The 25,280-nt window shown below is 48.9% G+C and overlaps 2 protein-coding genes across 6 annotated transcripts in view; both read right to left on the bottom strand.

Annotated features, from left to right (window-relative positions):
- The window catches only part of LOC125723328 (rap guanine nucleotide exchange factor 6), a 44,188-nt gene extending 43,356 nt beyond the window's left edge, over positions 1-832 (bottom strand). The window contains exon 1 of the mRNA XM_048999813.1: positions 96-832. Coding sequence (XP_048855770.1) covers positions 96-164 — 69 coding nt within the window. The 5' untranslated portion in view covers positions 165-832. The remainder of the gene's footprint in view (positions 1-95) is intronic.
- A 4,078-nt stretch (positions 833-4,910) lies between these two features.
- Positions 4,911-25,041, bottom strand: fnip2 (folliculin interacting protein 2). Of its 5 annotated transcripts, none has more exons than XM_048999738.1 (18): positions 24,832-25,041; positions 18,487-18,610; positions 16,471-16,608; positions 15,917-16,017; positions 15,733-15,804; positions 14,380-14,477; positions 14,219-14,293; positions 12,922-12,993; positions 12,526-12,661; positions 12,211-12,412; positions 11,316-11,404; positions 10,673-10,819; positions 10,349-10,518; positions 8,892-9,813; positions 8,167-8,323; positions 7,208-7,408; positions 6,817-6,932; positions 4,911-6,593 (listed from the first exon to the last, which is right to left on the bottom strand). In XM_048999738.1, exons 1-18 carry the CDS (start codon positions 25,017-25,019, stop codon positions 6,515-6,517), a joined length of 3,087 nt encoding a protein of 1,028 aa, XP_048855695.1. In that variant the 5' UTR covers positions 25,020-25,041; the 3' UTR covers positions 4,911-6,514. The 5 variants fall into 5 exon arrangements, with proteins under 5 accessions (XP_048855695.1, XP_048855699.1, XP_048855697.1 ...); XM_048999742.1 differs by lacking the exon at positions 24,832-25,041 and adding an exon at positions 23,552-23,842; XM_048999740.1 differs by lacking the exon at positions 24,832-25,041 and adding an exon at positions 23,340-23,535.
- Between the last annotated feature and the right edge of the window lie 239 nt (positions 25,042-25,280).

Here is a 25,280-nt window from a genome sequence, read left to right as displayed (position 1 = left end):
GGCAGAAACTTCGCTCTCATTACTTCGATCAGCATCCCACTGATAGTTTAAAGCCTCTGCTTCAATGGAGGGGGGTGACGGCGGCGTTTGCTGACCTGTTGCGTCCTCTCGGCCGGGTTTTTCATGACCGCCTGTCGGAAGCTGTTATCCACGTAGGACGCCATTCTTTCTGGTGGCAGGACGTGAGGAGCATGCAGCGCCGCACACACACAGAAACGGCTCCGACTTCTGGGGCCGCTTCAGTCCTCGCCCGTTACTCGCTTTTCCCCGCCGCAAAACGCTCCGGCAATGCGGCGATTTGCGGATCTCCGTCCCCCAGAGCCGGAGCCGGAGCCACGGGGGTTGGGTGCTTCGTCCCCGCAGCCGATCCCCGAGGAAAAGCTCAAGGATCCACCTAGATCTGCTGCCAGAAGACGATCGGCCTCCTCGGTATATCTGCGCTCCTCCCGATTACTTCGAGAGTTTAAATAAATTCAGCACATCCTCCCCCCTCGCGTCTAAAAAAAACAAAACAAAAAAAACACTTAAGATCTATGCAGCCCGTCCGTCTTCTTCTGCATTCTGCTTTTGAAAGAAGTCCAGGGCGCCGTTCAAAGCGCCTGAAACCCAATCGCTTCCAGTCCGTCCATTAGCCACGAGCCAAACGTCCAATATATCACACCGCCACGCGCAAAAATAATGCGTAATATATCCCGAGGACTGTTTGTCATTAAAAAAGACTAGGCAATCGCCACGGCTCTCCGCTTCGTGCCACCATGGTGACTGACAGAGAAAAGCGTATGGGCGAGCCCATTGACAACAATATAATTCACGAAAAGAATATTGAACAAGGAAAGAAATCTCTGTCCCCACCTACTGAAAGGATCGGGAAAGGCAGACGTGAACCCTGCGCCCGGTCTCTGCTCCCTACTGCCACCCCGGACATGCTCGGAATTACCGAAAATATTTCATATTTCGCATTTCAGAGGTTCATCCAAAGATAAGTTTCAATCGTCCAACTGTTTATGTAATGCACGGTGGGGTGGAAAGTTATTGATAAGAAATATCCGTTGTCCTCCGTTGTCTTCTGGCTTACTTTCTTTAATTTCTTTCCTTTTTCCCGTTCTGAATCTCTCTCGTGACGTTTTGTGTATCACAACATGTAAAGCGCGTTGGGACAACTCTGTTGTGAAAGGCGCTATATAAAAATTGAATTGAATGAGAAATACTTATTTAAACACAATTTCAGCAAAATCTTAGTTTATTTCTGGCATGTACTAGTCTTGGTATAACGGTACTCAATGAAGATCAATTGCAGTTTAAGGTAGATAGTGATCTGTACTATGTATAACCCGAAGCGCGGGACACGTGTCTTCATACAGCCCTTCACAGATACTTACTGCTCTCTATTTCATGCAGAAAAGCATTTTGACCACTGTTTCAGAAATTAGGTATTTGAAAGTTAAATATTCCTGAGATGTGAATTTAACGATTTAATTCACTCTCCCAGTGTCAGCACTGCTGAAGTAAAAAATGTTGATTTTGAATAAAATCCTTTGTTAGGTATTTTTTTCTTTCTTGCAGAGGATTAACATAATTTGGAAAATACCTTTTTGCAAATAAATTGTACAGACTGTGCTGTACAGACAGCAATAAAGATGGGGTTAGGGTTGCCATTATTATTATTATTATTATTTTATTATTATCAGCAGTAGTGGTATGACCCTCACTATGTACATAAACGCGAGATGCTTGTATATCTGCTGAATAAAGTCTGAGGATATTTCGTCTATCTTAGCTGAGGTCAGAGAAATTAACAATATTTATGCAATACTGAACTCAGACTTGCTCAACCTACCGCTTTGCTATGATTGCAACAGTCCAAGCTGTTAAAATTGCTGCATCATGCAGGACAGCACCCTTGCAGGAAGGGATGGTCAGTTTACTTTAGTTGTTATTTGTAATGTGGTCTCCGCTGTAGTCAAGCGATGCCGTATTTCCGCTGTGACGTCAGCAAAGACTTCTTGCAACACTACAGGCGAATCTGACTCCTGTTAATTCTTCCACGAACCAATTTCCAAAGGTAGTGGCTAAGCGGTGAATTGAATAAATAAGAAGCATGTAGTTCACCGATCTGAAGTTTGATTTATTATTGTCCGACGGCATAATGCAAAAAGGGATTAGAAATGTTAAAAAAGAATGAATGCCACATTTATATAGCGCTTTTCAGAATACTCAAAGTGCTTCACAGAACCAATGGGGACCCATTTCAACCACCAGCACTGTGTAGCCTCCACCTGGATGATGCGCCGGCAGCCATTCTGTGCCAGTACACTTACTACACAGTAGTTAAAGTGGCGAAGGGGCAGGAGAGAATTCACCAGTTAGATATAGGAGATGATCAGGGGCAGGCAATTTTAGCCAAGACACTGGGGTATCACCTTTACTTTCTAAATTTATTTTTCCTAAAGATACCTACTGATCTTTCATGATCTCATCTGAAGGACAACACCATTTTTATAGCACAGTGCCCCCATCACTGCACTGGGATTTACACTGGACACAGAATGGGCTAACCTGCTGGCCACAGCAGCAATCCAGCATCTCCCATCCAAGAACCAGCCCGACCCAAACCTGCTTAGCAGCAGGCAGATTACCTCATCTGAGCTGCAGGTGGTATGACTGCTGACGAGAATATTAAGCTAAAATATATGATTATGTATTCAGTGTTATCAAATAATGAGCCTAATATTTTCAGTCACTGTAAATTTACTGTGAAGAAATTTGGCCGCTTCGCAGGTGTTAATAGCCTCGACGTGCTGTTTATATCTAGACAGTCACACAGAGCTGAAAAGTGCGGCGTACTGCGGTGTGTTCATCTGAAGGTGCTGCAAAGTGTCTCCGTTATGACCTTGTCGCAAGATATTTGGCTCTAGATTCCTGCCCCATTCATTTATGAGATTAAGAATCGGAAGGTAGTAGCATATTATATATCGGGTAATGTCATTATCCCACCGTTTCTCATAACAGCTTATAGAGAACAGGGTCATGGTGAACTGGAAGCCAGGAAGCACGGAGCACATGGCAGGGGACACCTTGGACAGGATGCCACAGCATCACACTAAAGACACCAGCTTACCAATCGGCGTGCTTTTGGACTCCAGAAGGAAACCAGGGCACCTAGAGAAAAGCTGCACTAAATCATACAAACTCCATGGGTAGGGGGGGGGTCAACCCTGAGGCCACAGCCCCACCCACGGAGACGTCATGGTATTCAATTCAATGACCTCATATATTTCTGTCACACCATCAAGTCAACTGGGGATTTATTGTCACGACAATCATATTCAGTACACTGCAGGCAGTGACACCGAATACCATTCCCTAGTACGCGACGCTACATACATACATGCATGAAGAGCATGGACAGACAGCACTGAGGGACAATGCAAAAGGTAAACAATGATGGAATGTTTAGAATGGATAGCGATGGGATGGAAGCAGCAGAGCATAAGTGATACATAAGAGTAAATAATAAATATCAAAGATAAATAATGACTATTGACAACTGCGTTAACGATGCGAACGGCAATAAAGTGAGAAAGCGCCAGCCCATGGCAGAGTTTGAGCGTATCGAGGCTATGAATGCATGTCCGTAAACGTCAGTACCAGTTCGGTGGTGATCAGATTAATAATAATCATAAATGCGATTATTACCGCGAAAGAAATTTCTACGTAATCGAGTAAAACACGCGAAGGGAAAACGTAATGTCTTTGCCTCTCATCGACGTTAAGGATGACTGATCTTTTCCTGACTACGATAATCATTAACTAGAGATTAGATGAGACACTCAGGAATCAGACGCACAAATTAACCCTTTAACAGTCAAACTGTTTTTTTTACCCGTCAGTTAGGCTTCATGCATTATTCCATGTCTGTAATTTGAATATGTCATAAATTATGAATGGTGGTTTTAAAAATGCCTGCAATATAATCAGTGGATTATGATGATTATATTTAGATAACATTAAATGCCGAATTTGCGTTACAGAGGTCATATTACCACCAGTACGCGACGACTCCCAAAGATCCATTCAGAGGACCCAAAGATAACTGGAAAACTCAAGGTGTGGTAGTAATACGTTTGATCCACTGATCGAATTCTTCACGCAAAATTCATGCAGCTAGAGTTCAACGTAAAAGCATGCAGGAATCTGTGAGAGGGATCTGTGAGACAATGGAAGGCCCAAACCACGACGTAACCTTGGGTGTTTCTTACCAAAAAATGTCTTTAGCCAACATCAATTCCTAAAAGACTGACAAATATGTCAGCTGCTTGCTTGAATGCATGCATGCATGCATGCATCAATCTATCCCAGCATCTCTGGGAATGAGAGAGCACCTTAGATGGGATATTAGTCCATCACAGCTCACAAACACATTCATACACATTTAGATAAAAAAAAAACGTGCTCAATTCATACATACTGTCTTGATTCTGTATACAAGTCCAGTAAAAATGTACTGTTCCGTAGAAAGAGATATAAAACTCAGGAGATAGTTCTGGTTCCACTACCAGCCATTTAAAAGCGTTCACATCCTGTCTGGTAGGTCTGTAGCTGAATCAGCTGAAACCTCGATCCATCCATTTTACGAACAGCACATCTTGTCGGCGTCATGGTGACCTAGAACTGCGTGTGTGTGTTTGTATGTTTGCGAGTCTACACGCACATCTCACAAGTCATGCTACATACTAATGCCATTACTACTAAATGACGCTCTATTTCTCTACACTGAAGTTATGAATTTGAGCTTAATCTATGGTAATGAACTTTCTCTCCATACATTTTGAATTTTCAACAAATCGAGGAATTCCTTCGTGTTCATGAACAAGTCTTTTGACAAATACATAGTGGCATAAATCCAAATGTAAAAGTTATCAGCATTTTAATGAACAAGAACCAATACTGAAGATAAAAAGAATTTCAAATCACAAGCAACACCAGCTTGAATTAAGCCTCGTGAACTTAACATTGACATATTTCTCCATATGCACATTATGCAGATCTCATGCTTATCGTAGTCTACGTTATTTCTAAACCACGTACGTGCTAATACAGTGAGATCTATTCACATACACAGAGTATTAGAGTATTCTGGTTTGCTTTTTTTTCATAAGACAGGAAACCAAGAAACCTTCCGAAAAGCTAACACTCAACAATGCAACGGTGACAAACTGAGGTAGTGTTTAGTGTAAAAACGTTAGAAATGCAATGCTTTGTCCGCATTAGAACCATCGCTAGAATTAAAGCCAAATACGTGTGTAAAATGTATAACTACAGAAGCTTCCACGGCCACTAGTTTTCTCAAAATACTTTTTTTTTTTGTTGCAAAGACATCCAGGCGGAAATCCTGTCAGGTAGTAGGAAATGGTACAAAAGAAAAAAAAATCGGTCCGCGTTTTGCAACGTGAGTGTTAAAGAGTCAGAGAACCACGCACCAGGCCCGATTAAAAGACCTAAAGGGACAAGCAGCATCCAGTCACAGTGGGTCGTGGTCGGGGGGGGGCGAAGCCGCAGTCGATTGCAGCGTCTCCGCTGCGGGATAGATCGCTTCCCCAGTCGTGTGGACTCAGGAGTCAGAATCCAGTTTATGACCACGCCGGCCAGGCTCTTCCTTTTCCCGTATCATGCAGGTGACGGGACATGCGGACAGTGATTGTAATCCTGTTGGCGCACGACTGTACGTCCATTGCAGTGCAGGCAGGTGCAGGGAGACCCGGGTGGCCCCTAGCCCGCTCGCCTTGTGCGGAAGGCACTCTCAATGTGATCCACGTATTTCTAAGACTGTGCATCTCATGAAAAATATCTGGAAATCACTGGAAACAGAGTAAAAAAAAAAAAAAAAGATTCGGTATGCTTTAAAATGAGCAGTAGGAAATTCAACCTACGGATTCTCACTGGTCACAAAACTTTGACTCCCCCCCCAAAAAAAAAAAATCGACACTCCCCGATTTAACAAAAACGACGCTGCAGAAAAACAGCCATACCTGAATAAGTAAGATTAGCATACTGAACTGTGACCGTTTCACAAAAAAAAAATTAATACATTAAAAATTAAGAACATTATGAACACTGTACCAGACAATTACCGTGCCAACCTCATTCTGAATATTTATGTAAACGTTTACAATGAATAAGGCGTTCCCTTAAACGTCCCTTACACGTCCCTTATACGTCTTGGTGTTTTCCTCCCATTGTATAAAAAGTACTCAAAAAAAAAGCAAAACAAAACACAAAAACAGGAGCGACATTTAAAGAAGCACAGATGAGACATACTATCTAGCAGCAACTCCTGAAGTGAATATGAAGTTTCACTGTTTGAACAGGTTTGCCTGTACCATCGAACACAACCGGATACAAGGACCGGACCACGTGCAAATCCAGACTCTCTCGTCTCATTATCCAGTGCCGTACTGAGTGGAAAACTGTTCATATGCTTCGGTTTGGAAATGGGGTGGGGGGGGGGATTAATTTACAATAGTATCTGGGCGACGTGGGGGGAATGTGTGCTGGCCACGGCTGCAAGCAGCGGAAGGTCACTGGATTCGATACTGCGGGGAAAACACAGCCACAGGTTAGCAGATCGAGGTAAATCCTCTATTTTTAAACAGCAAACACTATTATCTGCTTTATGCAAATTGACCCAGAGGACACGGCCTGCAACAGTGACGACATCCGAAATCCTCTCCCAGTAAAGACCCGTCTACTGGGAACTCATGCATAATCCATTTCTCATTTGCACTGTGTGAATGGCCGAATGAGGAGATTACTCACCCGAGTACCAGGCTAAGCTCCTTCACGTGCACCCGCTTCTGTCCCTTTAAGTACTCGGAGAGCATCTTGCTCTTGAAGTAAACCTCTTGCAGTCGATCCTCAAGGTGCATGACACACTAGGGCGGGAGAGGATGCCAAACAAACAACATTCACTGTCAACAGAGAGCAAAAACTAACTGCGCCAGAAGCTGTAAACAGGGGCGGGGCCACAAGTTCACTGCCTGCCGATTGGCCCCCAGAGAGCGCCTTCCCCGTCAGTCACAGATTCAAACACATATCATTGGCTAATTAGGTCGGACCCTCTGCATGAATTATGTCGTCCCCGCCCACACCCAAATAAAAACCATCGAACCGCCCACAGCTCTCTGTCCTGGCAGGAGGAAGTACTCACGAAATCTGGGGAGATGTTGAGCCTGGCCATGTGCTGTATGGAGTGTAGCAGGTTACTGACCAAGCTAGACACCAGCACGTCTTTCCCGATCTTACTGGAGTCCGTGACCCGCCGCTGGCTGGTGGCCACCTGCACAGTCAGCTTGTCGGCGTCGGCGACAATGCACACCGCCTCTGCGATCGCCTCGTCCAAGGCGGGATGCTGAGGAAGACCAGAAACTCAATGCACCCACCACTATCGGCGTCTCACACCCACGGAGGCCCTAACACATGTAGCTCAATGCCTGAAGAGATGCTTTTAAAACATGTCAGCCTTATTAGGTTGTTGTTTTGTTCGGAAGACGTTGTGTAGGTACGTCGTACCTGGGGACCTATGCGGAGTTGACTCTGCATGTTTGTAATTCGCTATTGCCCTCGTTTATACGTCACTTGGGACAAAAGTTAAATAAACGTGAAGGTAAATTTTCTCAAAACCTAGAGGAGCTTTATTTCCAAGTCTAGGACCAACTAAAGTAAATATGGACTTAAGTAAAAAAATAAATAAAAGAGATACACAGAGCTTGTGGAAGTGTAAGAAGGCGACACACGCCTGTAGTAAATTTACACTTCATCTTTTCATTCGTGTATATTAATAGTATATTTTAACTTGCGTGTTCTCTGCTATACGGTGTTTTGCATGATATGGGAGGGAAATCCAACTTACATAAAATTTGACTTGCGCAACAGATTACTTATGTCAAGAACTGTCATTGACATTCCTGACAGCAGGGGGCGTGGCGGTCACAAAACTACATTTATTTGATTAGCAGATGCTTTGGTCCAAAGTGACATACAAGCAAGACGGAAGGGCAAACGGGTGCCAAGTCAGGACTACATTTCTATAAACAAGCCAACATTAAGCTGGCATCACCAGATAAAGCGGATTTACGGGCGCAAACCAGCGACACCATGCTCACTCACCAGAACCGTGTGCTCCAGGTCGCCATGCAGACACAGCCTGAGCCTCTCGTCCGAGCCGGTCCCGTGCAGCACAAAGTCAGGCATGTACTGCGGACAGTACCCGCCGAACAGCGACCTCCCGAAATTATTAACGTCCGGCCTGCTGAAGGTTTCAGACCTGGGGACACGTTTAAGAGACGTGTGAACAAACATACGGACACAAAAACAGGAGTCTGGACTCAAATATTTTGGCATTTTAGTATTTTGATTACAAACAAAATCGATCACACTTAAATCAGTCATTAAAAATGCGTGTGACGCTGCGGATTTATAGTGCTGATGACACGTGATTCACTAGGAGTGTGTGAAAGAAATAGACTAGTCCTCTGTCATTCATACAAGGCATGTTTTGGTGCCTGAATTAATAGCATACTGCCCTACTCTTTAAGGTTTAGCCAGTGTTTACCAGGCATATTTAAATCCGTCTGGAGTTCAAAGGTCACAGGCAGCACAACGATCACATGGGCCATTGTTCTTTCCATGTTCCATGTTTATATGCACCGTTTAATGTAAATTATGCAGTAACTGATTGCTACACACACTTTAGTGCCTTGGTGCTATTGTCTTGTGAAAGGTGCAATATAAAAATAAACCGGATTTGACTGAGTATGAGAGACACCAGTAGGGTGCCTAGCTGTACTAGAGGTCGTGACAGACTCGCTTCCCTTCACACATGGGGCGGGTACCTGGGTAGTGGCAGTTCCTGCTCCTCCCTGGGACCTTCGTGTGCCTCCGGTCCCCTCCGCGTGCCCGTCTGCTCCGAGGAAGCCTCCTCCTCATCGCTGTCCCCCAGGGCGCTGTCGGAGCTCTCGTTCCTGCGTATGTCCCCCGTCAGTCTGACAGGCAGCTTCCTGCCAACACTCCCATAGGGAGCAAGCCTGCCCGGGCCCAGCCTCGCCGTCGCCCCCTGCAGGCGGGAGGCCGAACTTTCTGGATTCGGAGAGGCTTTTCTAGAGGGCTCCAACTCGGGTGTCTGCACCAAGTGTTCCGAAGGGCCCGCCTGGGCCTGACAGTCTGAGGGAGGTTCCTCCAGCTCGCCCCCTGCAGGACGTGCTTCAGAAGACTCCTCCAAACTCTCCCTGTACTGCCTATAACTCCGGTCCATCTCTCTTTGCCGGGACTCCAGGTCAGAGTCCGTTGAGTCAGCACTGCCGATCCGGAACTGGACCCTGTTCAGCAGCGGACTATGCTGGGGCAGGGAGACCAACCGACGGCCCTGCAGCTCAGGGCTGTGTTGAGGCAGCCCCCCCAAAGCCCCTGCCCCGTCCATGCGCCTGGGTTCTAAATGGGGTGCCGCTCCAAGATCCCCAAGAGGAGGCGGCGCCTCACAGACTCTAGGTTTTCCGGGCTCATCTCGGACGGAGACAACCACGTACTCGGAGCGCTCTACCTCGCCCCTCTCCAGCGTGGTGGTGAGCGTGGCCCCCCCGGGGGGGGCCTCGGCCTCGGCACACTGCCCGGCGTGCCTCATCACGTTCTCCTGCAGGTCTGAGCAGCGGATGAAGTAGGTGAGGACGTGGAGCACACGCTGAACCAGCTCCCGCTGCCGCCCCACTACCACGGTCCGCGCCAGCTTCACCGGCGAGCCCAAGGCTCCATACAGGTCACCTGCGGCACAGATCAATCCCACGTCACCTGACTGCGTGGCCCTTAATGTGAAACGCCAAGCCCCTCTAATGCTGCCAACAATATGTAACTCAATAGAACATTCAATCATAAACCAATAAATCCAGTATTTAACTATGTGCTTCTAAACCATGATAAGGTACAATCCATACCTTGCAGCCCTTGTTGAAAGTCGAACTATGTACAGTATATTTAGTCATTGTTGTCCCATGACTGTCTAACTCATTGCATTTAGCGTGAAGCTGTTAAAGTCTCGGACAAACGCAATCTCGTTTCACTGTATGCCTGCGTATTTTTACAATGAGCGAAACTTTTTTTCTAAAGCCATGCACGATAAGGTGCAATGCAGCCCGTCGCCACAAGGAGGCAGCATTGCTCAACACAGTAAAAGTAGCACGCCCCATTCTCAGCTATCAGTCTGAACCATGAACATCTCATCTGGAGATGCTGCGGGGCTTTGCAGAATGTTTGAGGACAGAAACGCAACCGGTTCCCCGCGACAGTAGACGGCACTCACCCAGCTGCGCCCATAGAGGGTTGTAGGGGTGGGATTTAGCCAGCATGTCCACAGTCTGTGACCGTTGCTTCTCGGAGAATGCTTTGATCGGCGGGTGGTCACTGGGCATGACGGTGGGCACCCAGGCCAGGTGGTACGTCAGCACGGCTGTCAGTAGGGCGGCCAGAAAGCTGGGGGGTGGGACCAGAAGAGGAGGGTGGTCACATGAGAAGTGGGGACAGTGCTGAACATCTGGAAGCTGGGAGGTTCTGGGAGGCAGAACGGAGCCCCACGGGAGCCTTTGGATCAGCCGCCCCTGAGCAAAGGGGGGGGGGGGGAACTCACTGGCTCTTGGCCGTGTGCTCCGTCAGCAGGGTGAGCTCCTGCAGGAAGCGCTGGCACAGCTGGCCCTTGTCGGCCGTCTGGGACACCATGGTCAGCCACACGGGCTCCGTGACGCGTGGGGCCATGTACAGGTTCCAGATGGTGGTCCTGTCAGGCACAGGGACAGGGGGGGGAGGAGGAGCTCACATTCTGATCTGATCCAGCTTCACAGGGCCACACGACCCAGAAGGCCGCGGCAGGACATACGTCTATGGCTGGACGTTTTGTGATCCGACCATCAAAATTTCATTCAACATGTCATTAGCCTCATAACCAAGTATGCAGACATAAGATACATGCTACAAAGTTTAGCAATATTAGAAAAACAGTAGTATGAAATCATTAAAATAGCGAATTTCACTGTATTTTAGTACATTATACATACGACAATAAAATCTCAAATCTTGTCCTTAATATTTTATCAGATGACAAACCCCGATCGTTTTCCCACGTGTCTGATTCACAGCCCGGCGGCAGTACCCAGGCCACCCTCGTACTCCACTTAACGCGGTCGTCATTTTCCGGGGGAGGGGGATAGGATGTGGAGTTTCAGCGTGAAAGTGGGGCAGCCGCGCGAGGCTCCGGGGGCGCGTCCGTCACTCACCGGAACTCCCCCAGGGCATCCATGACGCGGCACAAGTAGACCTGCACCCTCTGGCTGGACTCGGCGATCCTCCGGCACAGGATCATCGCCTGCGGCGGTAGCAGCCAGGCCGGCGGAACGAGGGAAGGAGGAGAAAAAAAAACAAGAAAAAGAGGTTAGCATTTTAGCTAAGGAGTGCCGCGCGGAAGAGCAAGAGGTCACTTACTCTTGCCTGGGGGCGGGGGGGGGGGGGGGGGGATTCGCAGCAGGGACTGGCTTTAAAACAGCAGCCTGAAGCAAACTCGGCAAACGGTGCCAAACCGTTGGGGGGGGGGCTGGAGCACACAGCCCCCTTTTAACTTCCCGGAGCTCAGTAACACAAGCTGGATGCTGCTAGCGGATGCGACCAGGCCCCATACGAATAAAAACCAGACCGTTTATCTTTCACGGTCTCCTGGGGATTTCTGACCTCTCCTTAAAGTGAAATGAATTGCTAAGGATTTAAAAAGGCGCATTATAAAACATAATCACCCGATTAACATGCAGGTTACAAGGTCACACGCTCCGTCACGCAATTCCCATACCAATGACGTACATCACGGCGTCTCGGTCAAGTACGGCGAGTGACAGTGTTTGAGGAAGGAAAAAAAAAAAAAAAACACAAACTGCTGACAGGATGTTGCACCATTTTCACAATATAGCCAACATCATTCGCTTCACGCGGGGGATAGTCATATGTTTTAGCTCGTTGGTGTATATTTGGTTGTAAGCGGTTTCCATAGGAACCCAGATACCATCATTAAAGACCTACAAGCAGGAACTTCCAATGGAAAAAGCACATCGTTTGCTTAGTCCTCCATGGGCTCCATGGGACGGCCGTCACTAGTTACCTACGACCTCGGCGGCTAGGCCGTACCTTCTCGATGGCAGTCTTCAGCTTGTTCATGTGGGATTCGAAGAGCGGGAAGTGGGAGAAGAAAAAATCCTGGAAGCTCCGGTTCTCCTCTTCCTTCTCGGGAAGGGAGAAGATGATGCTGATGGCGATCTTCTTCCGCCGGATGACGGCCGGGTTGGAGCTGCAACTTTCGTCCGACAGGCTGAATATCTCCTCGTTGCCCCTGCAATGTGACACTCGAATGTTCACCTACGGGGGGCGTCTGTGGAGCAGGACCCGACGGCTGGTCCAGACTGGAGCCTCGCGAGACGTTGGCGTCCGGGAATCTGCACTCACCAGCGGGGCACCGGGCCGTTCTCTAGGCTGGTGGTCTGGCTCCTCAGCCAGCGCCGCTGATAGCTGCTAGCGCAGCTGCTGGTGAGGGAACTGCTTGGGGATGGTAGAGGGGTGACCAGCAGGCTGCTGAGGGAGGCTGCGTATGTGTATCGGGTAAGGGGGGGGGGCAGACCATGAATGGTTAAAAATGCCCCCCATGTGGTCATTCTGGTTAGCCTACCAACTAAAGGACACCTTTCCCCTACCAATTAAGTCAGTTCAACAGACTAGGTACAGATGATTATGTTACTTGCAACACATTGGTCCATTGATAATGACGACCATTCTTGTTGTGAGAAAACACGTTTAATGTCCTCAATGAGCCTCTGTAGGGGGTGGGAGGAGCCCAGGCGGTACCTGATCGGGCGATGCCGCTGTCTCCATCTTCGTTGTGTCCTCTGCTTGGCATGTCTACCGGGGTGCTGTGAGCTGAAAGTGCGTCAGATGCGGTTATCACGGTGAATTAAAGTGATTCGCACGCGGAAAAGCCACAAGTCCGGCCCACATTGAGGAGAGGGGAACGTGCGAAGGGTGGTGGGGATGGGGGCAAACACAGACCTCTCTCGATGTTTCGGGATGGTGACGCGGTCACCACATACGTAGAGCGACAGCACGAGACTCACAGCGAGACCAGTAATCTGGCGACCATGCATGTGACGAGCAAAGGCATCGGAATCCGGGAATTCCCAGCAACCAGACACTGAACAACAGACCACGCTGGACTCTTCCATGGAATACACAGCTCAGAGAAAGGAGGGATCCAGCATGGAAGAGGCTAACAGGCCACCTGGACGCTTATCTACCGCGACATAGTTCTTATCTAGGAGCTTAGACCACAATATTATAATGATCTGTCTGAATTTTTTTAATATTCTCCAAGTTGCCCTTTGGGACACCAGTGCTGTAAAAACAGTTTTGAAGCAAAACCGTCCAGTTAAGTGTCGAGGCAGTTCATCCCGTCATGCTCATTTTATCGGAGAAACTCAAAGAGGGTGTGTCGGGGGTCTGATCACAGTGACCGGGGGAGAACAGCACCCACAGAAGGAACCCAGCTGAAGTGTGGCACAGCACCTGAGAGAATCAGAGGGCATATGGGTAACGGCCACTGGATATTCCTCTCTACCTTTGATTGTCAATGCTTATGATCAAACACACTCAGGACCCCAGTTCAGGACATTAGCGCTTAAAGAGGGAATTCCACCTTGAATTGGCACTGTGTGTTCATTGGTTAAGAATTTGTGCTTTTGATATAGTTTTTTTTCCCTGATTTGATCATGTGACCCAATAACGACATTGCAGTATGGGGATGTTTTCATCAGTTTACGATTGTTACGTCTCTTATTTGCGTTCCAGTCCTCAATTTCCCACGAACCCTTGCCGCTATACAAAAGGTAAAAGGCATGAAAAGCACCTAGATGCAATTTCCACCCACGGCACAAGGGTTCGACAGTGAACTTCAAACTTCGGCTGGAGTTTCCCTTCAGCACAAATGAACGGAACGATTCTCCCACGTGGACGGCCCTCTGATTCTGCCGGTGCCGTGCGCCCCTGTTGCCGTGGTGATGGCTGGGGGGGGGGGGGGGAGGGGGGGGGGCTGGTTAGTGGGGGCGGGGCTGTACGCTCTGTGTGGCTCACACCGGCATTCCACACAAACCTGCAAAGAAAGAGGCGCTCCGGGCGAGGCGGAGGGGCCCCAGCTGCGGCCTGTCGCCGCGGGGCTGCGAGACCCCTGGAAGAAGCACGGGGGGGAGGGGTCAGGAAACAGCGGCAGAAATGTAGGCGGGTGGCAGATGGACCGAGGGGGGTGGGCTTTACCTATGCTGCTGCTGTTCTGGCTCGCTAGTCCGCTCTGGCTAGGACAGGACTTCCCTGCCGCCGACTCCTGGTGGATGTACTCGAAGCTGTCTTGTAACCTGTGCAGGCGACACAAGACACGCCCCTCTGTGACTGATGCCCCGCACTTCCTGCGGGAGGCGCTAACGAGTAAGCCAGCACGCTAACGAGCCATCAGAACCAAGACCCGGTACTTACGTTGGTTGGCCTCATCTCTCCTACAGATTTATTTATCGTTTTTTTTTTTTTTTTTTTAATTACGCATCTGAGTTTTACTTATTTAGCAGATGCTCTTATCCAACGTGAAGTATGTTTTGAGTAGGCAGGGCCAGCCAGTTCCCGGAGTGATCGGGGGTTAAGGGCCTGGCTCAGGGGCCCAATGCTGACATTGCTGGGCTTCGGGATTCCCGATCACAGGCACAGTGTCCTAACCTACTAAGCCAGACACCACCCCCATAAATTAAATGTACAGTCATACCTCGGCTCACGAACTTCATTCGGTCGACTCAAACACCGAATTTTTTCAATTGTTTTTTATGTTTTTCTGTGACCAAGAATATAGACCTAAATTAAAATCACCTTAAAGGGAGAGAGAGAACACACGTTTACGGAAGGCGGACCAACACACAACTTAACATACGCTTGTTGGCGGGCTGGTCGCTCGAAAGACACCGAAACACGTAAAAGAACCACAAAATATCCCCCCAAAAAACTAAACAATTAACATTAAAAAGACTGAGTAACAGTCAAAAACTATACAGTAATTTCAAAAGTGTGATGTGTACATTTCGTGACGCCACGCGTTGCACGGTGATGAACTTCTTTGTTTGTGCTGTAAACAAACAACACGCAGTTGTTATCACTATATGTGAATGGAGAATATAACGCTTAAATACTTGATAATTTATGTTAATAACAAAGTACTGTAATCTTGTATATAGATATGTGACTGTAACAAACATCACAAACATGTCTATCGCTTTTGGTTAATGCTCGTGTGTTTGCCGCCTGAAACACGGTTCACGAACCGGCACAAAAAAATTTTTTTGAACACTTAGTTCGTAACCCGATTTGTTCGCAAACAGGATTGTTCATGGGTTCGAGGTACCACTGTATTATTATTATTATTGTTATTATTATTATTATTATTATTATCATCATCACTGTCACATTATTGAAATAATTTCACTCTTTGGGTAAATCTTGATCGTAATTCAGCTTTTTCCATCGCTACATGGAGCTTATTTTGGGTGCTGGTCCGGTTCGGCTGTTTCCCTATCAGCTTTATCCAACATTTATTTGGGGGGGGGGGGGGGGGGGGGGGGGGACTATTACGTGTTCGTGCTTCCGGTGGTGCTGCCGACTCGGGTGGAGAAGACCTTGCTGACCATCAGCTGAGGCGGAGACCTGCCGGGAGAGAGGAGATGGGACTGACTTTAGGATAAGTGCCGACACCCCCTCCTCCCTCCCCAAATCCCATGGTGTGGTGGTAAAGGGGGGGGGGGGGGGACACCCTCACCGGATGTAGTGGATCTTTAAGGTGGAGCCTCGGTAGCTCATGGCGACGGAGCCGAACATCATCTCGCCGAGCATGTTGACGTCAGAGGCGGGCCTTGTGTACTGGGGGGGCGGAGGAGACAGGTTGTTCAGGAAGACGAAGGAACGGGAGGATGAAGAGGAATAAAAAGAGGAGACTGCACAGAGGGTCAACGGTAAAATTAATAGGAAAAAGTCATCCGTTCCTCATTTAGAGACTACCCTGGTTAGCTACCATTTACGAACCGTAATAAAAAGCTAATTTCTGATCAAAGGCAGTGTTTAGAATCAAAGTTCGTACACTTGACCACAACAGCGAGAGAGAACTTTGAAGGAGAATGTACAAGATGTTCTTAAATGTGTCCACTTCATAAAGTATACAAGAAATGCGTACAAAAGTCATAACGATGGTCGTGGTCACGCCTTGATTACCCTGATTTTCACTCCGCAACCATTTTACTTAACCTTTTCGGCCGTCGGAAAGAGGCTAAACTAGGGGCGGTTTTATACGCGCGTTAATGGAGGCAGAGCTCTCACCTGGTAGCCAGGCAGGGCTTCCCTGTCGCACGGCTGGCAGGCTGCGGGGGCGCCGGGGGCGTTGATGGTGTAGGCCCCGCTCCGGTTAGCCTGGTAGCACTTGGTTTGCGTTTTCGCCTGAGCCTCATTGCTGTTCCTCTGGAGGAGAACGAAAACGTACCCGGGTGAGGCTTCTGCCCTCACTACGCACCCGACCTGCGCCATGCGCTGACCCATCCGTACAGGCCAGCACGGATCAGAACCGCCACCCAGGTAGCAAACACGACCAGAAAGGACACAGCTGTCAGAAGGAACGGATTCAAAAATGAAAAACGGAGAAAAACCCCCAATGGTGTAGATATCTACAGAATCAGAGAGACAAGACATGGGGCGTGATGTGCCAGCAGAGTGCGGCTCAGAAGGTTAAGATGCCATGCCGGCGATCAGAAAGTCGGCGGTTCAAATCCCGCGGCCGGCTGAGTGACGTAACCGCCGGGCCTCTCAGCACAACCCTTAACCCGCAATTGCTGCAGGGATGTTGCTTTAGATTAAAAGTATCTTCTAAATAAATCTATCAGTTCTTCACATTTTCCACACCAAGAAAATTAAAGGACCGAGTCTTGCTGTTTAAAATGCTACAGGAAACAGAGGCGGACACACAACTCCAGAGAGTCTCCCCTCCATTGTATCTGTCGCCCCCCCCCCCCACCACCACACACACACATACACACACAGATCTGCTACTCTGTTATCTAACCCAGCGTGACTCCCCAGCAGCACATAAAAAAACAATCATGGTCACGCGCTCCCGTTAACATATTGGCCGGAAAACCCGGTCCCCTGTTCCAGTGGGTCAGCCTGACGATGCCTGCAAGGAAAAGCAGGACTGGAGCAGTCCAATGTAGAGAAAGGGGGGTGATATTTACACGCAACATTTTTTTTCTCTAGATAAAAACAAAAGCAGTACCTCAGCGGATAAAAGCTCATATTTGCCGTGGAAAACTGCCAAGGTTCAAGAAGCTCAGAGGTGGGAGGGGTCAGTGAGAGAGCTTCAGGTCGGCATGGGGTTTGATTAAGATAAAGAAACAGGGTGTGAGAGTTTTACCCAGCTTGAGGCCCACGTGCCGCTGCAGACGGGTTGCCAAAAATAACAGCTATATGACCCACAATACGCACGGAAAAGCCGAGGCATGGTCCTCGCCGAGCCCGAGACGGAGGTACTGGCCCGCTCACACGGCACCCCGACGCCCATCACACATTTTTGCACGTGCTTGTTCCTGCACTGACAGAAGCTCTGTCTCACAAGCCTTCTTCAGCCTTTGGGAGGCGAGAGGAAAGAATCCGGGACCCAGGGTGCGAAGCTGGGAAGGGACGGCCCACACAGAAATGCAGCCCCCCCCCGGCCACCCGCAGGGCATTCCCCACATCGCACGCGCAGCCAAACTCGCTCCTGTTTTTTCCTCTATAGCTGAAAACTCCGGAGTCCCGCCTTCCCCCCCCGAGGCGAAGAAAAGCGGTCAGTGATTCGGCCAGTCATCCGAGAGTCACCTGCTCTCTGACACTGACCCAGCATATGTGGCCCCCCACTCCCCGACCCCCCCCCACCCTTCACGGCGCTGCCCAGACCTGTGGGCAGTAAACTCCCTGACCTATTTGGGCCACGCAGAGCAGCTGATCACTGAGACCTGTCATGAGATGCTTACAAACTTGGATTACCGGGCATGTGACCCTGGGGAGGGACGGGGGCCCTTTGAACTGGAGGCTTCACCTCACCCCCCCATCACGACACATGGAGACACTTCCACCTCCCTCTACGTCAACTCCTGTGGGTCAGACTTTTATGATTACAATGCCCTCCAGCTGAAGGGGGGGCTGGCATGGCCACCCCTGCAGTCACCTCGACAAACTCAGCCCGCATCGGAAGGGGGAATTAAAAAGAAACGCTAAAGATGTCAAGCGAAACATTTATGTGGCCAAAAAAATGTTTACCACTTACATATGCTGCACTGACATGCCATGCACACTCATGCCACGTACCTGGTCCGCTGCGTCTAGCTTCTGGATGGCCTTGGAGTCGAACAGGACCTGGCGTCCCCTACGCTCGCAGTCCTGGTAGACGATCAGGCGGATCTGATTAAGGTCCAACTCCGACGATGCCCAGCTGAGGAGAGACAGAGAGAGAGTGAGCCCGCGGGTCGGTACTGGGTGCAAATTTAATGGCTGCCCAGCAACATACGAGAGAAGAATGGACCAGGACCACAAAAGCCCAGCTGATGATAAATAAGAGCTGAACACAGTCACCCTTACTGTGCAGCCCGATTCGAAGGTCTGCAGAACACGAAACGCAACAACGTCCATATTGACACAGAAACCTTTAGCACGAATGCTTACATTTGTTATGAGAATAAAATGAAAACAATGGATCCAACAGCGACCACTACGTATATGAAGCACGCGGAAACCTGCCAGCGCGGCTGCAACTCAGGGAAACAGAATCACAGATTTCCTCCGGAACAAACTGCCTTTTCAGTGACATTTTAAAAGGCCGGGCTTTGACATGACACATCGGCATGAAGCGCGCCCCGGCACGACTGCCTCCTTTCTAGATCGGATCTGCCAAAAATAAAAGGAGCACTCGGGAGGTTCCACACCGAGGAGACGGGACGGGAGGAAAACAGCGTCCACTCCTCACTCACACGCGGCACGCCTTCGCGGAAAAGTGATCTCTGTACCTGCTCTCCATCCTGGCGTCCCTCCCCAACGAGGGGGGGGGGGGAGTAAAGAATAAAAAGTGTCCCAGCAGCTTTCCTGCACTGGTGGAGCAATGGTTATTATTATCCCAGTTTGGAGCCCGTCCTGCAGCACAAGACTGTCAGATGACCCGGGGAAGCAGGTCAGGGCAGGGCTGGTGAGGGCGGCCCGCCCGCTCCGCATCCCGCGGGAAAGCGGCCCCCCGGGACACGTCGCCAGGGAGTCACCGGCCCCCCCTCACCACCACCCTGCCTCTGCCCTTCCTGCTGTGACACCCCCTCCTAGTAGGACAGATGCCCTCCGGTGGCCTCAGAAGAGCCCCACCCCTTCCCCCCACAGCCAGGACGGCAGAGAGCAGCCGCCTCCACCCCCCTCGTTTGCAAAGCCAGCGCCCTGTTGGACTTGCTCGTCGACCCCCCCACCGATCCAGCTGCATGGCACCACGCCAGCGGGAGCACATTGCCCGCTTTCTGAAGGGCGGACAAACCCCCCCTTTATGCTGCTGACAGTAAGAATCTGCCGGCTAGTGCACTGCGCCCCCCCAGTTGGGGGTGCGTGAGCTGGTAGTGCGTGTCACCGCGGAATCAAAGGGCCTGCTCAGTGACACGGGCACTGGATCGTCACGAATCCAGCACTTCGCTTTCCTCACGTGTGCCCCACCCCCATCGGAGGATGTTACTGGACATGAAACAAAAACAAAACATGAAAATAAGGAAAGGAGGGAAAACATGGGGGGGGGGGGGGGGACTACTTCCAGTTGCTGGAGGGGATAATCGACACCATAGCAGGATGGGATAAAGGCTCGATGGGAGGTGTCACCAAGGGCTGGACCAATGCGCCGGGTCAACAGCCCCCACTGATCCCAGACCAGACCGGGTGACCTCCAGAGCTCTCTGCCACTAGCAACTGCGAGAGTAGCAGCAAGGTGGGGTAAATACACAACTTCAACCAATAGATCAGGAACCAGGAATAAAACTTGAGTGGTACCTAATTTTCCCATCACATTAAACCTACACATACATAAAGCCTTTATTTTCAAAAGCAATGCAATGCTATTCCCATCTCCCGAGATCTTGGCGACAAAATATCCCAATATATCGTACTCTCTCAGTGCTGTGTAAGGCTACCCGGAATTAATCATTAAAGCACGTTTATTATGACATAGGACTAAAAAAATAAAAATAAATACCAACACCAGTGTCATAACTTCAAAACAAAAAAACAATTGCAAACCAGTATTAGCTGCCTACAACCAACTAACCAACTTATCTAAACTAATACAAGTAAACCTGTCTTCTTACTGCGGAGTTAAACTCATCCCTCCTTAACCCCTCTGTCACGCGCGGGCTGACGCCTGTTGTGACACCTTGGTCTCGCCTCAGCACGTGCTTTTCGTGACACAGCGTCTGGCAGAAAGTGTCGGAACCGCACCCTGCGAGTTTTCAGGACGTGGAACGTGGTGTGAAATCAGGAGTGCCCGGGACACAAACAACCCCGCGGAAAGATCGCCTTACGGGGGTGAGAAGCGCGGACGGCCTTAATTTACAGGGCTAGTGATCATCACACAGGAATGTGAACAGTGAGATGGGATCCTGGGACGACCCCGATTTGGGAAATCGACTGGATTCTGCAGGACAAAAAAAAAAAAAACTTGAGTTGCCAACTGAATTTTTGTTTCTTTAGTAGCCGCCACATACAGAAAGAGCAAACGATGGGTAACATCTCTCCTCAGCGTCCAAAAGGGTTACAAGGATAAATAAGGCTCGGTGGAGCGGTGTACTTCAAGAGTAAGCAGCCCTTTACACTCACAGAGGAGGAGGCCATCGTCCCGGTGGGGAAGACCCAACCGGCAGGACAGATGGGGGGGGGGAGAGCAGTCACGCTACATCCAGTTGCTCCGGTGCCCTGCTGTTGGGTAACGCTGGATAATGTTGGGTAATCCTCCTCATGCAACACACACATCAGCCCGTAAGAGGGAACTCCCTCTGGACACTCGCTATAATGCAACCAACGATTTCTAACCCTGTTCCAAAAGACACGCAATCACACACACTGCTAATTCACATGCTGTTTTTTTTGTTAATTCTGACCATAGAGCCACAGAGTTCCCCCCCCCCCCACCACAGCTGATGCAGGACAGCTGGGGAGTAACAGCCACCCTGCAGGGGGGGAGGGCACCCCGCCTACAAAACAGAGCTTCTTATGATCAGGCTGCTTCACAGCCTATCAGCACACCAGCTTAAGGGTGAGGAAAGACAAAAGATCGCCCCACCCATACATACAATGGCACAGACTTAATCATGTGAGCAGACAGTCATATGACATCTCCTAGCAACTGCACGCTGCAGGCATCAGCTGCTTTTATGGGATGTAAAACCAATATGTACTGAAACAAAAACAGCACAAACTCAAACCACACAAGTCTTCCTACCGCTGAGATTTGGAGCAGGTATAATTCAAGGACAGCCAATAGTTAGTGACATACCACACCATGTTATTACTCCATGTCAATCTGGAAAAAGGGCTAAATCTTCAGTCAAAGCTATTAAGTGCTGAAAACCATTAAAACGCCTGATCTTCTTCAGTTGCATTCAGCCCAAACGGAGCTCAAAAGCAATTCCACTGTGAGCCGTAAATCACCACGTTCACGCTCGCCTCACGAATTTACGCGGAAATCAGCCCGTACCACGTGTGCCAGGTCGTACCCTGACGCAAAAGAGATGTAACGTTTGCCACCTGGCCCCAAAGAGCACAAAAAGCCAGGCTGTCATATCTGTGAAACCAGGGAAGGAATGTCACCCGTGATGGAGGCGTGCAGTTACTTCCAAGCATGCCTGACAACCGAAACAGGATAAAAGTGCAAAACGCTTATTTCAATCCCGGCAATTCAACGCACTGTTCGAGCACTAAAACATTTCTGAACATTCCAATTACGGTCAATGACATTCTTCCAATCACAAAGCATCAGTTTCATAAGATCCACATTACAAAGAGACCTATTTCCCCAGACAGGATAGCCGCCAGTCCAAACCGGGAGATTCTGACCATGGGTCACACAGCAAAGGGGCAGCGTGCTCAGCACACACGTGCCTGCTTCTATTGACTTTTATTTCCTCGCAAACATGTGACAGGCTAGAACAATGACCCACAGAACAAGCCGCTGACGAATCAGAAATACATCCGCAGAATTAAAAATCAGCTCTGTCCTCTTCCTGTATCTATAAACACAGTTCTGCAAAAAAAATTTTTAAAAAGCACACATTTCCAAACGCTTATAACTTGGCTAGTCTTTGAGAAGCTGCTAATTAAGATTCCCCTCCACCAACCAGTCCTCCAAACGTTCAAAGCCAGGCAGGTAAAAGTCATCCCCCCACTGATCTCAAAGCAGACCTTAGTCAAATATAATCAATAACGAATCACAAAGCGCTCTGCCTGTCAGGCAGTCCACCTGAAGGATTTTACAACCACAACTGGGGCATGATGACGACCAGCGTATCCAATATATCAGTACATTTCATGCACTAAATGAGCTGCATTATTTCAATATACATCTGACATTTCTGGGAACTGGTCTATGTACTATGTACTAGTCCCCACTTCCTCTATGGACATTCAGCCTGTCCATCACATTCCGAGCTGACCCAATGTCAAAACATTAAAACCTGTGATTTGTCCAGCCCCTCCCGAATGAAAAACCACAATGCGAATAAGCTACCGACCTAGAAAATCGATCCGGACTGCGCTCGGCCGGATTTTGGAAGAAAACCAAAATTTAGAAGGAAAACCTTCGGAAAACGGCCCGGAAAATTAGCTCGCCGGAAACTGCGACCCGCTAGCATCTACTTTGCTGTTAATCCTACCAAACTGCCAAAGGTTGCCGCTCACCAATTGACTCGCCCTTATCCAACAATCACATTCCGTAAGCCGATCAGCAGATACAAAAAAAAACAAAAACCCAACATTCAGAGACAGCGAGCTCTCCTTAAAAATTTAAAAACAGATGGACAGAAAAGCAGATCCCCATTTAAACAGCCTAGCAAATATTAAGACAATTGAGCTACACACTAACATAATATGACCAAAAGTTAAATTCCACAGAGTGCATCAAAAAGGGGGGGGGGGGGGAGAAAACAACTTACTGCATCCAGTTGTCCAGAGGCCTGACAGGACTACAGGTGTGTGGACGCCATTTACAGCACAAAGCACACAGCGCTTTGGTATATTTCCCCATCTTTCCGCCAGTCATTTAAATGTCAAACTCCTCTAGTTAACCCAGTCAAACTACCGCAGGGCAGGACTGACTTGCTCTAGGTCCCGGCCAAAGGAGAAGTTTGATAAAAGGAGGACGAACCCCGTCATCTTCAGATCACAGGAGCAGTCCACTCCAGCCCTGATTCATTTTCACATCCACATGACTGCAGTAAATGGAGTTTTCTTTCCTTTTTCGAACAGTCTGACCCATAGTTGCGCAATGCATTGACTTTACTACCTGTCATTTTCTCTAACATCCATTTTAACTAAACCTGATCTAGTTAAATTCATTCCTTGATTCACCTTTGTACCTTAAAGCATGCATAAGTCAATGGAACAAGGTATTTTAATTTACCACACCAAAAGGTGGGTCATTTTAGGACACTATTTTTAAGACTCAAAGAACCCCCCCCCCCCTCCCCAAAAAAAAACAAAAAAAAAAAGGAAATGGAGTCAACCAAAGAATTCCTATCTACATGGTACCTCTGACGAGTTCCTGCCTGCATATATATTTTTTCTTCCAGACCGAAGAAAGAGCGAGCCGAAGACATGAATGACTTTTGCATTTTGGAAAGCAAGACGGTACATTCCTGCAGTGTTGCGCCTATGTCTGGCGTTGGTGAAACTGAGATGCGTCTGGCGTGAACTTCTCCGCTGACCCGCAAAACTCCTAAAAAGGACCTCGGGAAGGGGGGGGGGTATTCGTACCCCATTCGGGATCGCCTGCAGATCAGTGTCTCGACCGTGAATGAACTTGCATTAGAAAACATGCCTACACGGTAACTTCATATGTGCATCTAATTTCAAGGCATCTAATGTAAATAACAGATCTGCTCTGCTGTGTCATTTTACACTGGTGTCACGAGGCTGTCCAGCAACCACCCCAAAAAAAAAAAAAAAAAAATAAGAGTTATGTTGAGAAATTACTGGAAAATGATGGGGAGAAACGTGGTTCACCCCACTAGGGAAGAGATCGCCAAGAGGATCGCCAGTCCGGTGCTCCACCAGGCAGTCATATGACTCGGTCGTCCGCCAGAGCCCGTTAGGAAAGCCGGGCACCCGTCCGCGGGTAATGCGCCATCTGCCTGATGTGCAGTACGTGCACGGGAGGGGGGAGACCGTCCCCATTGATGGAGGAAAATAAAGGCAATCCCCTACTTTCGCTGCTCACATACAAAGAGAGGGCTGCTCATGGTTTTATGCTACTCCAAGAAATAGGACGGAGTCTTATGCAAAGTTAGCACCAATCGAGCTCGGAATTTTAAAATATATTTAGTAGCTATATAGCTGATTTTTTTTTTAAAATCCCACTCTCCCGGAACAGCGAGCACATTTGCAGCGTCTGCTTAGCACCCCCCTTCGGACCGTGTCCGCACCTACCATAAATCCGGACCCGGGTAGTCCTTGGCGGCAGCCGCGCCGGCCTTTTTGCTGAAAAGCTTCTGGAGCAAAGTGGGAGCCATAATGTCCCGTTTCAGAGGCTGCCGGGTCGCCCCGCACGGTCGCGACGTGTGGCCATGGCGGAGAGACGCCGCTCGCAGACGCCATGGATCGGTTATCGGAGTCATATGACGGCGCGCACAGCCCCGCGGCCACGCGTGCGGATTAGGGCGGCACGCTCTCTATTGGTCGCGCGAGGCCGTGCACGCGTTCATCGGAGTGCATGTTTCTCACAGAATCGTGTGGCTGCATGCATTCGCTCTAGTGATCATTCAAGAGCAAATCTGATTAAATATTAGATAGCATGCATTCTAGATTTTTGTTTTGTAAGTAATAATGGTGCATGTCGTATTTACAATGGGATGCCTGCTTACATTGCTGCATGTTTG

Source organism: Brienomyrus brachyistius, unplaced genomic scaffold, assembly GCF_023856365.1.
Source record: "Brienomyrus brachyistius isolate T26 unplaced genomic scaffold, BBRACH_0.4 scaffold47, whole genome shotgun sequence".
Taxonomy (NCBI): domain Eukaryota; kingdom Metazoa; phylum Chordata; class Actinopteri; order Osteoglossiformes; family Mormyridae; genus Brienomyrus; species Brienomyrus brachyistius.
The sequence above is the reverse complement of the archived record's forward strand: the minus strand, read 5'-3'. Positions and strand labels throughout refer to the sequence as shown.